The sequence below is a fragment of the Hirundo rustica genome, chromosome 20, assembly GCF_015227805.2.
Source record: "Hirundo rustica isolate bHirRus1 chromosome 20, bHirRus1.pri.v3, whole genome shotgun sequence".
NCBI classification, from domain to species: Eukaryota; Metazoa; Chordata; class Aves; order Passeriformes; family Hirundinidae; genus Hirundo; species Hirundo rustica.
In genome coordinates this window covers 2143654-2158040 of record NC_053469.1, presented here as the reverse complement: position 1 = coordinate 2158040, position 14387 = coordinate 2143654, and the positions used below count along the sequence as shown (strand labels likewise).

At 58.3% G+C, this 14387-nt stretch overlaps 1 protein-coding gene across 3 annotated transcripts in view; it reads right to left on the bottom strand.

Annotated features, from left to right (window-relative positions):
- The window catches only part of KCNT1 (potassium sodium-activated channel subfamily T member 1), a 77435-nt gene extending 63355 nt beyond the window's left edge, over positions 1-14080 (bottom strand). For 2 of the 3 annotated variants that reach the window (XM_058423073.1, XM_040083453.2), the window contains exon 1: positions 874-1044. In XM_058423073.1, the coding sequence (XP_058279056.1) occupies positions 874-968 (95 nt within the window). In that variant the 5' untranslated portion in view covers positions 969-1044. Of the gene's footprint in view, positions 1-873; positions 1054-13949 lie in introns of those variants that run through there. The other variant, XM_040083454.2, reaches the window with a different exon arrangement.
- Between the last annotated feature and the right edge of the window lie 307 nt (positions 14081-14387).

Below are 14387 nucleotides of genomic sequence, written 5' to 3'. Positions count from 1 at the left end.
AAGGTTTTTCTCCAACACCTCTCTTTGTTTGCATCACGCAATTAATTGGTGGAGGAAGATAAAAATCTGACTCCCCATTAGCACTGCAGCTCCCGGGTATTTATGACACGAGCAGAGTCGAAGGGAAGGTGCTCGTTCCTCTCGATTTAACAGCTCTGCCCATGGAATTCTCTTGCCACTCATGGCATTCTCTCTGTTGCTCACTCGGCCCAGGGATAAACCCCAGGCAGGCTCAGCACACGAAGGCCGTTCCTCTGGTCAGCCCCAGGAAGGGAGAGCGGCGCCACAACCCCGGCAGCTCTCCAGAGTTACCCTGCTGCCAAAAAACTCATCCGAGGACAGCCTGCAGGAGCCGTCCCTCCGAAATAAACGGCTGTCAGCCCAAATCGGCACAGGGTGCCCCAGGGAGTTCCGCCAGCCCCTCGCCACCGCACACCTCTGCAGACGTCTCTTCAGCTGCCCCCAGAGCCCGGAGCCCGCCGGCCCAGCAGCGCCAGAGCTCCCAGCACATCCAGCGCCCCGAGGCACCCGCGGCCTCCCCCCGCCGCACACCCGCACATCCCAGCACGTCCCGGCGGGCTCACGCTGCTCCAGCACATCGCAATGCCCCCATCCCGAACCCCCCGAACCCTCCCCCGGGCTTCTCCTGCCCGGAGCCGGGGTCAGCACCGCGGAGAGCGCTGAGCCCGCGGGAGCAGCACCGCGGAGAGCTCCGCGTCCCTCCCGCCCTGCGGGGCTCCCGGAGGGTCCCGGCCGCGTCCCCCACCCACCCCAGGCGCGCGTCCCCATCCCCGGGCAGCGCCCCGGCCCCGCGTGTCCGCTCCCGGCGGCTCGGTGTCCCCGCGCCCTCCGTCCCCGCGCTGCGCCCCGAACCTGTCGTCGCTCTGGAAGGACTGGTCCCCCAGCAGCAGATCGCGGAAACGGTACCGGGGCGGCAGGGGCAGCACCTCGGACTCCAGCTCCGTCATCTTCAGGGAGGCGATGTCCAGAATGACCCCGCTCTTGCGGCTCCCGCCGCCGTCCCCGCCGCCGCAGCCGCCGGGCGACGAGAGCCTGCGGGAGGGAAAGGGAAAAGCGGCGAATGGGGGGGCGAAGGGGGAGCCCTGCCCTGCCCTGCCCGCCCCAGCGCCTCCTCCGGGGCCGGCCCCGCACCCCCCCGGCCGCGGTTACATTGCGGGGCAGGCGGCCGCGCCCCCCCTGCAGAGCGCTCCCCCCGGGGGCATGGGTGCCGCGGGGCTCGGCCGGCTCAGCGCGGGGAGCGGCGGCGTGGGCAGCGTCCCCCGGAGCGCCCCGCGGAGCGGCGCCGGGCGCAGGACATTCGCTGCTCGGCAGGCGAGCGACGGAGAGCAAGAGGAGCCAATGGAAAAGCCCCGGCCGCCGGCAGGAAATAAAACTGCTCGCAAGATAATCGAGAGCCGGCGGCCGAAGCCGGATCCACCCCCAGCCTCCTCCCGCAAGGAAAAGTCGGGATGGGGGGCAGGGGCAGGCGACGGCTCCACAAACGCGCTGGAAGCAGAAGCACAACCTCCTCTCCGGACTGCTGGCACTTAAATCATCCGAAGAACCCCAGGATTAAATGAGAAACCGCGAAGGCTGATGACTCAGTCGCCTGTCCGGCCGCCAAGTGTCGCGGCCAGGAGGATCCATCACCCATCCCTCGGCTGCCGGTGGCTCCCGTCAGGGGGTGGGAGATGGCAGCGCCCGCCAGAGGCCAGGCGATGGCTCAGAGACAGCTGAGTGTGGCCACTACACGCAGGGAGGAGACCAAACCCAACCAGCTTCCCAGGAGGTGATTTCAGGGGCTTTGAGGGCTTTCTTAGGTCTCTTTTCTCCAAGCACAATTTATCAGCCAGAACGTGGGCACGCCCCTGCTGCCCACGCCAGCTCCAGCTACCGAGCACAGCGGATTGCGGGGTTAAAAGGAAACTTCACAAAGCAGCAAAGCCACTCGTGGCAGAGACCCCAGAGGCAGCAGCACCCCAGGTCCTGATCCTCTCCGGTTCGGCCTCGCCAGTGAAATTCATCCATCCGTGACAAGAGCACCGATTTCACCGACCCTTTGTGGGAAGAGGGGAGCACAGGGAGGGCTTGGAGGAGGAGTCTCTGGGCTGATTCCTTGTCCCTCACAGGTAAATTTGGAGTGTGAGGCAGCAAACAGCTGAAAGACTCCAACTCTTGTCTGATGTACTTCCAAGAGTCTCTTCCAAGGCCTCTCCAACTCATTCCCACGGCTTTGCCTCCAGTGCACCCTGCACAAGCTAAAGACAGGCGAAGGAGCTTCCAGCAGCTGGGTGCCGAACTGGCACTGAGCACACATCCAGGGATTTGCCGCGGGGACGGCAGCGGAGGCTCCTCAGATCATCTTCTATCTTTAACAACTCACGCCCCTGTGAACCAGCTCCCAGCTGCCCGCATTCCGGAGTCCTGCTCAGCTGCCGCTCCCGGAGTTTCCAGAAGAGCAGCCGGCGCGCAGAATTCCTGCTGAAGGCGGCCCCAGAAGACAACCCAGCCCGCCCTGAGCGCTTCAGATGGTTCTCACTGATGTTATTCGCCACTTCATTCTATCCCCCCCGAGCTTTTCAGCTCCCCTTAGCTGCCGTAGGCGCAGTGCAGCCAAGGCTCTGCGCTGGCCGACGCATCTGTGCGGGGCCTTGGGCACCAGGGAGGATATTCTATGCTCCTCATCGATCCAGAACTTGGTCCTTAAGATAAATCAAGCCCAGCTCCCGTCAGCTCAAGCACTCCCTGTGGATCAACCGATACGAGCGCCGAGGTTTGCTGACCGCCTCTAGCTCACATTGCAAAGGAGGATCTAACGTTAAGCACGCAAAAAAAAAAAAAAAAAAAAAGAAAAGGAAGCCACAATTAAGTCTTTCCTCTTAGAGTTTAACTGTGATAAATCAGGCCAAAAGCACGCTGTTTCTAGGCCATCGGGGCAGCATTCTGAAACTCAAATTTCAGCGTGAGAAAATGCAACTTTTAAAAACCATCCACTCTCTTATTATAATCTTATTATAAAGTGGGGAGGCAGGTGCCTGGCTCCAAATGGGGGTGATTATAACTGCGCCTGAAGGAGACAGACTGTCACAACCCAGCGCTCTCCAGTGATTACGGAGCGCCTGTTCGAAGCAGCGCCTCGTTTCCTTTCCCAGAGGGAAGGCCGAGGGCTGCACGGCCACGGACACACCGCCTGCCATGTGGAAAGGGCACCTTTAGCCACAGCTGCCACCCTGTGTGGCGCTGCACAGCTCCCGAGGCTGCGGGCCGGCAGAGCCATCCTGATCCTGCACCCCCTGGCAGCTAGGGATGCTCACGGCTATTCCCAGCCTGGACATCAAACACTCCCCTTTTGGGGATTGGGTGCTGTTTTGTTTTGTTTGAATTCCACATGATTCTTTTCTAACTTAATTAATCCATCTCTCCCGGCCTCAGATCATGTGTCAGATCATGAAACAAAGCAAATATTTACCACTGTCCTCTATCAGCATTTAGAATATGTAGTAAAATCCAATTGTATCAGTAGCTCTGGAAACGCCATTTCTGCTATTTGCATCTGAATTTCTTCTCCCACTGGCAGTAGCAGCTACACTTTGAATGTATTTTCTCTTATTCTTGCCCAGAAAAATCATACAAAATTTTAAAATTTTGGCACATTTGTTTATTCTGGGTGAAGCCTCACTACAAGAAATACTGCATTTGCTTTTTTGTTAAAATGTCTTTACCAATTGCACAGTGACTTTGAGATGCTGCACATCCATGTCTTAGACAAAAGTGCTCCTGATCAGATCTCCTGACACTGGCAGAGAGGATTTACAACCTCTCCTCCCGAACACGGGGATCCTGAGCTATGGAAATGCCACAGCAACCCGGCTACTTCATCAAAGCTGTAGTGGCATAAAATAAAAAATTCATGAACAAGCTCATTTATTGCATAGTCTTCAAATACTACCAAAAAAAAAAAAAAAAAAAAAAAATCCTGGAGTGGTTTATAGCTAAATAGAGATCTGCAGCTTTATTTTTATCATCCCTTTCCTTCCTTCCTCCAGAACAACGTACCACTAAAAAAGCTCGCTGCAATCAGCATATGGAAAGCTCAACACTCTTCCACTCTCTGGCTACGTCTCCCGGCAGCTGTGGGGACGGGGTCAGAGCCCTGCTCATCCTCCTGGGAACGCTGGAGCTGGGATGAGCCCGGTGTGGCCCAGGCCAGACCCCGCTGCCGGTCCCTGCGGCCACCAAAGCACAGCCAGACCCATCAGTGCCCCAGAGCCGCCACGGTTCTGGCTCCTTTTTGTCTCTGCCGAGGTCGGGAAATGCAGATTCGTGCTGGGACTTGGGTGTTTATTGTTTCCTGCCTATTTACAGACCCATGAGCCGTGAGCCCTAACTAGCAAGTTAGAGAAAACGAGGTAAAATGGAGCACCTCTAACTCCTTCTGAGGTCATTTAAGTGATAATCCCCCAGTAATGAGGTGACAGCTCTGTTACTTATAGTTTAGAGCCAATAACGACCACCCAAGGCCTGCAATGCTGACCTTTCTCACGCAATTACAGAAAACCACCCAAACCCATGAAGAAGGAGGAAGAAGAAGGTGAAGAAGAATGATCCAGACAACACCCAAATCCTCCATCTTGACTCACTTGCATTGCTATATACTAAAATCTTAAACGTAAGTTCTTCACCCTGTGAAGTCACACAATACTATTCAAACACACACCCACAGCCCCAGTGCCATCCCTCAGTTTTGGAGGCGTGTTCCACGGCCTCAGGTCAAACGTGGTTCTTGCCAGAGGGTCCCGAGATCCAAGGGGCAGCTCTGCCTCAGAGGAAAACCCACAGGCAGGGAGCTGCTTGTAATGAACATTAGGATTTCCATCATTATTTTTAGCTATGTCTGTCGAAGAAGAGGAAGGACGCGGCCGAGTTCCTCCTCTGCTTCCTGGCACACTGCACACCACAAAAACCACAGAACATCTTCCTGCTTCCCACCACAAACCAGTCCCAAGCCGCCCGTGGTCAGCACAGACCCCACACCGGTGACGGAGCCGCCCGGACCTGCCAGGCACCAGAGGAGCTCCAGAGCTCTCAGTGACGCCTCTGCTCCGGCAGCACCAAAAGCTGCTGGAGGATCCTCTCCTCCTTCTGAGGGCTGGGGAGTGCAAATGGAACAGGTGAGCCTGCATCTGGGGCAAGCTCCTGCGTAACCTCCAGCCTAAAGCGTAACCTCCAGCCTAAAGCATAACCTCCAGCCTAAAACGTAACCTCCAGCCTAAACCCCTCCTCTCCCGCCCCAAGCTGCAAAAGGAGCCGGAGGCACAAGGTGCTGCTGGCAGCCATCCCCTCCAGCTCCGTCCTCCCCCAGGACGATGGCCAGGGAGCCTGGGTGCGCCGCCAGGACAGCCAGTACCTCGTGTCCAACATCACCATCCCCTCCTCGGGAAAAGCCGCTTCCCCGGACCTTCTGGGAGCCAGCACCTCCTGCAACACCACAGGCGGCTGCTGCTGCGCCTCCTGCCACCTCCGAGGGGACAGAAAGGACAATCCCCGGCTGGAACAGCGGAGCAGGAATCAGGCACAGGCTGTGCCCTTTCTCTGGCTCCTGGCACCGACACGGGACGCGCTCTGCTGGCAGAACCCGAGCTCTGGGCAGCAAACGGGCTCTGCTCGGGCAGGAGCCTCCAGCTGCTCTTTGCTGGCCCAGACCCCCACAGGGTGAGGGTGGATTGCCCCCAAGGGCTGGGATGCTTCTCCTTGGGGCCAGGCTGCTCCAGGACAGCGAGGACTCTGCCACGTCCTGTCCTCCCTGCCCCAGCCGCGGCTGCAGAGCCCGGTCCTGCATCCCGGTCCATCCTCGGCAAGCCCCCAGCCACCAGCAGGCTCCCCGAGGCTCTCCAGGGAGCCCAGCCGCACAGGAAACGCTGCCCTTTCTTTTCCTATAGTTATTTAAATATATACAATCATCTCGTGTTTGTTTCTCCTCCCACAGCTCTCCTGGTTACCAGGTTACAGTTGTTCTCCCCTCTCTCGTTGGTTTGGGGATATTTTTTTTTTCTCCCCCGTGTGAGTGACATCCCTGTGGGGTCTCCTAATGGCTGGAGTGCGTGGGGACACAGATTTGGCCCCTAGAGCCAGGCTGGAAGGCGGCACAGCACCTTCCATCACCTCCCTCCCTCGCTCCCAGCCGCTGCAGCAGCGCTGGCACGGCGTGCGGCACGGAGGGGCGGCAGGGCTGGCACAGCGCAGCCCAGGAGAGGGCGAGCACCGGGCTGGGAGGGAAGGCAGCAGCTCTGCACACCCGTGAGGGCGAGGACCGGGCTGGGAGGGAAGGCAGCAGCTCTGCACACCCGTGAGGGCGAGGACCGGGCTGGGAGGGAAGGCAGCAGCTCTGCACACCCGTGAGGGCGAGCACATGGGCAGGGCAGGCCCCAGCAGGGCATCCCCCCGCCCTGGCACTGCAGGGACATCCCCAGGGAGGAGCCGGGCTGCTCGCCGCAGAGCTGTTCTCTCTGCCAGCGCCTCCCGCCTGTGAGCAGCGCTGTTGGATCTGTCTTGGTTTGTTGGGGAAGAGCCCCAAACTCTCACCCCAGGGTCCCCAGAGGTGACTCGCGGTCACCGCTCACTGAGCACTCACGGTTTTGGGTTTAATCTTTTCTGATTCAAAGGGTTTAAGGGGCTCTGAGGGATGTGAGGAGGCTCATCCCAACACCCAAGCCGTCATTCCCATGTAGCCTGAGCAGCTTTGGCTCCAGCCCTGGCTGTGGGTACGACAGCTGAAGAACACGCACTCGCACATCTCTGTGCATCCCACACTCACAGCATCTCCCAGATGGAATTCCTGCATCCCAATCCCCATCTCCACAGACAGCTGGACCGTCCACGTCAGGAGCTGCTGCTGCTCAGAGCCTCTCCAGAACTGCTGAGCCCTGTGACAAATCCATCCACCGCTTCGCCTCCAACAAGCACAGGCAATTTAGCACCACAGGCCTCATGAAGAAATTAACATTTTGTGTGTTTCACGTGGAAAACGAACAGGAAGGGTGAGTCAGTGCGAAGCTCCACGTGGAAAATGAACAGGAAGGGTGAGTCAGTGCAAAGCTCCACAAGCCTTTCCCCTGCTGGCAAACGCTATTTTCTAGAAGATAAAAGTAGAAATTGCACCTTCCAGGTCCAAGAGCCGCTTTTCTCGTCGGGCAGCCCTGCATTAGCAATTGAGCCCCCACATCTCCCCATCCCTCCTGGCCTGGTGCACGCCAGTGTTCTGTGAGCTCACCGCAGGCACAGCCCCACGGAGAAGCCTTCTCTTCTCCCTCTCCTTCGATCCCACCGCAGCACAGGGAGCACACGGGTGGCAGAGGCAACTCAGCATCCCCAGCCCCAGGGGAATTTTCCATCGCTGACGCTCCCAGGGGACAGAGATCCCGTGAGAGTGAGGCACAGCCATCCCCTTTTCCCAGAGCATCCCGTCTGGAAGGGCTGGCAGTGCTGGGGGGTCCCAGCAGGCACCACCAAGCCATGCTGGTGTCCCTGGTGACTGCCAAGCCCAAACAACACCGGGGAAAGGAGAGAGGGAAAGCACATGCTGGGTTCCTGGCAGGTGAGGGGAACCTCCGGCCGGGGCTGGGGTCTCCTCACCTCTTTAATCAGAAAAACCAACCTGGAGCAGTGCCAGGGCTGGTGGAACCCAGCCGAGCTCCCCGGTCTATGGAAGGTTCCCTGCCCGTGGCAGGGGCTGGAACCGGTTAATCTTTAAGGTTCCTTCAGCCCAAATCCTTCTGCGGTCCTGTGCTTTGCAGCCAGCCCATCCTATTGTGTATGTATGCAAATGAAATGCAAATCAGCTCAGCTGATCCCTTGCAGCACAGAATTCCAAGCCTGCTTGCCTAAGGACACAGCTCTGCTCCCCATCCCCGTGTCCTCGGGCTCTGAGGGTCTCAGCTCAGCTCAGCTCATCCAGCAACAGCCCTGGGAGAAGGGAAAAACCCAAACCACGCTCAGCCTGCAGAGCCAAGGTCACCAGAAATTCCTGACTCGGCCATCTCCAGGGCTATTTGTGGATTGCACCAGGCCCCATCTCTGCTCTGGGAGCTGTTTGCTGAGGAGCAGCTTTCCCGGAGGGTGCAGCCCTTTCCCAGCAAGGACATCACCCCTTCCCCTGCCTGTCCCCGTGCTGGGTTTGTAGGCTGGCCTGGGAGCACACACAAATGCTTTTAAAAGCTGAATCAACCGCAGCGCTCAAGAAATGAAGCAACCAGGACTCAGAGCTGGAGAAACAATCCCTGGGGTGAGGCCCTGCCTGTCCCACTGGGAATTTCGGAGGCCGTGCACACCGAATTCCTCAGGGAAATCAGGCAGCCTTTAACGGCAGGGTGCTGCAGCACGCAGGGATAACACCGGGCTGGCGACTCACGCCAACCAACCACCACAAATCCTAAACCTCAACAGATTACGAGGCTAAAAAGAGAACAATTCCCTTGCCACAGCCTCCAGAGCTGTTCCTGGAGAGCCAATGGCCAGCCCTCCCCTCCTGCCTGTGTCTGTGGCATCCCAAGGGACACGATCCTGGCGATGTCTCACTCCCCTGCACCCCAAGCTGTTACATCCACATTTGCCAGTGCCAAGTAGCTTTCAGGCTCACACGAAAATAAAAAGGCTGCAAGATGGTGAAAGCACTAATTCTTGCTAATAAACTGCTGGGAAAATCCTCCCTTCTGCCCAGCCCCAAGCTGCTGCAAGCGGCAAGGGTTGGAGCACGGAGGGAAAAAAAAAAACAACTTCTTTTTGCTCCAGACTCCTGCAGAACAATCCCTGCTATGGAAGCAGAAGATAATAGAGGGACGTAGGAGGAGGAAGAATCTTTTCACACCGTTCAGAAAGACAAAGTCTTGCCAAAATAAACCCCCAGAGGCAGGTTTGTCAACACACAAGGGTGTGATGGGATGAAGGGGAGACGTCTCCTGGATTGGAAGGCAGCAGACAGAAGGGGAACGCTGAAGCAGACATCAGTGGGGTCCCACAGGGCTCTGAACCATCGCCCGGCTTCAGAAGGGATGGGGACGGCTGCTAATTAGCCAGCGTAATCAAACCAAAACCAGGCTGTCAACGGGAAGATCTCGCGGCACTGACCCACCTCGTGATAAAATGTCAGACAAAAATTAGCATCGATAAATTCCAGCTGATCCAAAGGGAGAGGGGGGCGATCATTTCCTGCACAGGCACGAGGAGGTTTGCAAAGCAGCACTCAGAAAAGAGCCAGTCACGGCTAAAGATGCTCTCAGCGGTGGTCAAACCCCCAATTTTAGGGAAGGATTTTTATTCCAGATGAGCCCACCATGGAGTCACACACAGCTCTGGCTGCTCTCCTCAGAGCTGAAACAGCACACAGAAGGGCACCAGAGATAATTTCCAGTTATAAAGTGTTTTGTGTAAGGAGAGGCCAAATAGATCAGGAGGAGTCTTTAGCCTAGAAAGAGATGCAATGAAAAGCAGATAAAATCAGAGAGGACAACCAGGGAGCAAGAACATCACAGGAGCTGCAGGAGCACAGGGAAATCACAGGGCAGCAGCTCAAAGGAGCAGCAGCACCACAGAACCCCCATCCTCCTGTGGAAGCAGAAATTCCCAGGGATTCAAGAGGGAGCAGGGGAACCACAGCCACTGGTACAACCTCCAGCCCTGGGAGGGGCTGCTCTGTCCTGCCCTCCGTCCCTGCCCCAGAATCACACAACGATTTGGGTTGGAAGGGACCCTAAATCCCATCTCATTCCCAAGGGCACGGACACCTCCCACTGTCCCAGGCAGCTCCAAGCCCTGTCCAGCCTGGCCTCGGACGCTTCCAGGGATCCAGGAGCAGCCAGAGCTGCTCTGGGCACCCTGTGCCAGGGCCTCCGACCCTCCTAGGGAACAATTCCTTCCTAAGGTCCCATCCAAACTTTCCCCTCTGCAGTTTCTGTCACTTTCAAAGGACACCAGGCCAGAGGCACCTGTGCTCGGAGCTCGCCTGGCTCCTGGCCTGGTTTTATTCATGAGGAGGATGAATGAGATGTTCCACGCTCCAGCCCAGCCTGGCAGGGATGCAAGGGAAACGTTCACAGGCTCCAAAACAAATTGCGTGCAGCACTCGGGAACCAGGCGTGGGGGTCAGGGAGAGGTCGCTGCAGGAGGATTGGGAGGATTCAAATAGATGCTGTAAATATTTTTGCAGAGCAGAAAGAGCCCTGAGCACAGGCAGTGACCTACTTTGCTGTTCTCCAGTGAAGGGTGATACCAGAGCCCAAGAGCAGCTCCTGAGGGGGGCATTCAGCACACTGGGGGTCACACATGGACAGAACACTGGGGGAGGATCCCAAAACCTCTCCCCACTGAGCCAGGTGTGCTGGTGGGCGCTCCCCTGCAGCAGTCCAGAGCCTCACGCTCCCCTTTCCCAACCATCTGAGGGAAACAAGAGCAGAATTCCATCTTCTCTCTGCTCCACAAACACTCTGAAAACACAGGATGTTTGGCTCTGTAGTTTCACGGCTCCCCATTGCAATTTCTCCTGGAACAGCAAGGCTCTGATGCCCAGGGCAGCCAAGGCAACAGTTGTTGCAATCCGGGAGGCTGACTTTCTGGAAGCTGATAAATGTCCAGCAATCTTGCCTGGAGGAACTGGTTACTAATCAGCTACAGAGTCTGGTTCAGTGCAAGCTCTGTCAGAGAAGCGTCTCCTCATTCATTTCCAGAAAATGGAAAGCTGAAGAGACAACAGCAGGCTGTCAGCTGCGGGGACCACCCTTGTGCTAAACTGAGACAGCTCCCTGGATTCATCCAAAGATTAGCAGGAGAAGCCATGAGAGAGCCATCCTGGGCCTGGGTGAGTGCTCACACTTAGCAAGGATCCCATTTCATCAAAGCTTTTTTTTTTTTTCTTTTCTCCTGCCTTTGGACTCGGGCAGAGGCTTTAACCAGTGTGGCAGAAGGTGCCCGTGGGCATTTCTAACGCGGCTGCCACTGCTCCAAGCCTCGCTGTGATTTCTAGGGCCAAAAGCGCTGTCCTGGCCAGGAGGGACTGAGCCCAGCCCCTGCCAGACGCCGCCCGCCGGGGCTGGCACTGCACAGGGGCACCCCGAGCCGGGCAGGCTGCTGCTGTCCGGCCTCAGCTCCTCCGCCACTCGCGCTGGGGCCCCACCTTCCCCCCACACCCCGCTCCCAAACCCACGGCACAGCACCCACACCCTGCTCCCAGGGGCTACGAACGGCAGCAGCCACCCAGAGCCCCCCAAAGGAGCCATTCAGGGCAGACGGGAGAAAAGCCACGTACGTCTACCACGAAGCCATGACCGTCCCGAGCAGCAGCTCCAGGTGGCCCCACGTGCGCGCGGCGCCTTCCTCCGAGCTTGTCCTTCTCGGACGGGCCATGGGAACCTCCTGCTGAGGGGATGGGAAATCCAAACTCCTCCCGCCCATCCCTGCCTCGGGCAGGATATTTTTGCGTGAGTCCTTCCATCTGGCCGCTCATCCATCACTCGTGCCCGAGGTGCCCTTACATGGGCAAGGCGGAGGAAGCGCAGCCGCTGGCCCGGGGAAATCCTGAGCTCCCCGAAGCGACGGCCTGGATCCTTGTGCAAACATTTACCCAGATTTCCCACGAGGCAGGAAAGCGAAATTTAGGCGCTTTGTACCCTCTGGGTGCCAGAAATGCGTATTTGCTCTCCAAACAAATTCTCGAGAGCTTTTACGGTTAACCCTTTGCTTTCCACCTGGGAGGGACTGTCGAGATCATTGTCCCCTTAGAAAGAGCGCCGGGAGGAAGCTCACGGACATTTCCACACGCACCTCTCCACACTCGGGAAACCGAGAAGACGGAACTTCTCTTTAACAGCTTTTCAGCCAGCTCTAAATTTGCTAAGTGAGGCGATAATTGAGTTTTCCACTTATTTCAGCGAGGCCAGCCCAGCTGAGGTCCTTGACCATTCAGCAGGAGGTTCAGTGAACGTGTTCCACATCTCTGCTGCTCTGTCCTGGCTCTCACACCCCTCCCACACCCCTCTGGTGGCACCTCTGCCCGTCCGCCACCACACCTGCAGCCCCACACCTGGCAGCACAGGCAGGAGACCAGAAGATGGTGTTGGACTGCCGAGCCCTGCCGTGCCCGGGGGCCGTGCACAAACCCCACAGCAGCCGGGAGAGCAGGGGAGGCCCGAGGGGGGTGAGGGAGAAACCCTGGTAGCAGGCAGAGCTGAGGGACAGCCGGTGGTTAAACGTGGGGGATCATCCCCCGGCAGGATTTGTACCCCCAGCCCAAGCTGCAGAGGAGGAAAGCAAAGAGCAACTCGGCCAGGGCTCCCCCGGGATCCTCTAATGGTGCCCATTGCCTGCTCCTGCCCTTTCTCTTTCGCCTGTAACAATCCTTCTCTGCTCCTTCAGCTGATCAGCTCTGAAAAAAGTGCACTAGACACCGGTCTGCTCCGAGCTGGAGCTGGGGAAACTGCCGAGCCCTGAGGGCTCCGGGCAGCTTGTTTAATATCTCCAGAAGGGCAGCGAAGGGCTGAGCACAAGGGCAGGCACGGAAAGCGACGGCATTTCAACCTCTCCGGAGCCCGAGGGGGTTACAAACACATCGAGCTGTAGAACAATAATTAGGAAACAAAGTTCCTCCGTCCAGATTGAAAGAGACAGGCAGGAGGATCTTCGGGCAAGGATTTTGTAGTGCAGGGGATGAGGATAAATGATCCCGGCGGGGCTGGCGGTGTCAGTAATGAGGAGGAACTCCTCAACTTCCCCTAAGGTTGGAGCTGGAAACCTCCGGGAGCTGCTGTCTCCAGCCCGATCCCTGATCTTCACAAACACAACAGCCTCCTCAAGGGTGTCATTTCTGCAGATGCACCAAGCACAGCTGCAAAGTGAGGCGCTTTGGGGGCTGGGGAAAGCACTGGGCTCTGCAGCCCGAAGTAACTGGATGGTGTTATCCAGGTTTGGGGGTCCCGAGGCACCACGGGGCCTTAGATGCTTTGGACATTGTGTCACTGACAGAGAGAAGGGGATAATGAGGGTCTTAACCCTAAAAACAACATGTGAGGGTTTTATCAATTACTCGCTCAGTGGCAATATAATGAGAGTTAAAGAACAAACTGCTTCTTCTTTTTTCATGTCGGTTTTTAGGAATAAAAAGATCATATCCCTAAATCATGGCGAGCAGATGAAGACGCAGAAAAACCCATCTGGGCAGCCCAGGGCACAAACCCAGCTAAGGTCCTTATCTGCCAAGCAAGAATTGATACACACAGTCCATCTGCACACTTCAGCTGGCATTTGATGAGTGCGGCAGCCAGAAGAGCCACACTAGTGAATTTAATCAGAACAACGACAATACACAGCATTTTTCAGCAAAAACTGGGCTACTTCAGCAAGGGCCGCTTGTGAGGAACTGGTGCTGGTGCCAGGCACAAGGGGATGGTGGCACTGAGCCCCCCTGATCTCAGGCAGCTCTTCCCCTGCCTCACACCAGGCATTGTAACTTGGGCATAAAACCAGCCCCAAAATGGAGCAGGGGCTGGGCAGCACCTACAGGAATGTAGCTTTTTCCTGGGGTGTATTTGAGCCCCTTGGTTTTGGGGTGGCTCCAGGCTCAGCCGAGCACTGCCTCACGCTCACACCCCGGAGCACAGCCTCGGTCCGTGCTGGGCTCCACAGAGGGATCAGCTCGGACCCTCTTCCCATGAAGGACGTGGCTGCTCAGGGTCCCCGGGCACCCTTTCCCCGTACACGGGCAGCTCCCGACCGCCCCATTCCCGCGCTGCCGAGCCCACCGGGGCATTCGCAGGGACCCCGGCCACGCCTGGAAGTGCCGCAGAAACTTTCCTGCAGGCTCGGGGCACGGGGAGAGCGGCGGGATGGGGGCCGGGGGTCCCGCCGGCCGCACCCGGCTCCCCCGGCAGCCCCGGGGACCCTCCCCAGCCCCGCGGCCCCGGTACCTGTGCGCGCTGCCATCGTCGTAGACGAAGGAGCGGTTGGTGTAGCACTCGGAGCACGCCGGCCGCCCCTCCGCCGGCCCCGCCGGTTTGTAGATCCCCTGCAGGCTCCGCTCCTCGCCCGAGAACGGCATCGGCGCAGCGGCGCGGGGGCCCGGAGCGCCGAGGCGGGGCAGAGCATGGGAGCCCCGCGGTGCCGGGGGTGCGGGCCGGGGGCTGCCGGCCTCGGGCAGAGCCAGCGCCGCCGTCCCTCCCGCTGCCGGGGCCGCCGCCGGCCGCCCATCACGGCTCGCCCCGCAGCCCCCGGGCCGCTCGGGAGCTCCGCATGCCGGGGCCGGGCGGCACCGCGGGGAGCGGGCGGCAACAGGTGCGGGATGCGCGGGGATGGGCGGGGATGGGATGCGACGGGATGGGATGGGCAGGGCGGGGCCGGGCTCCGCC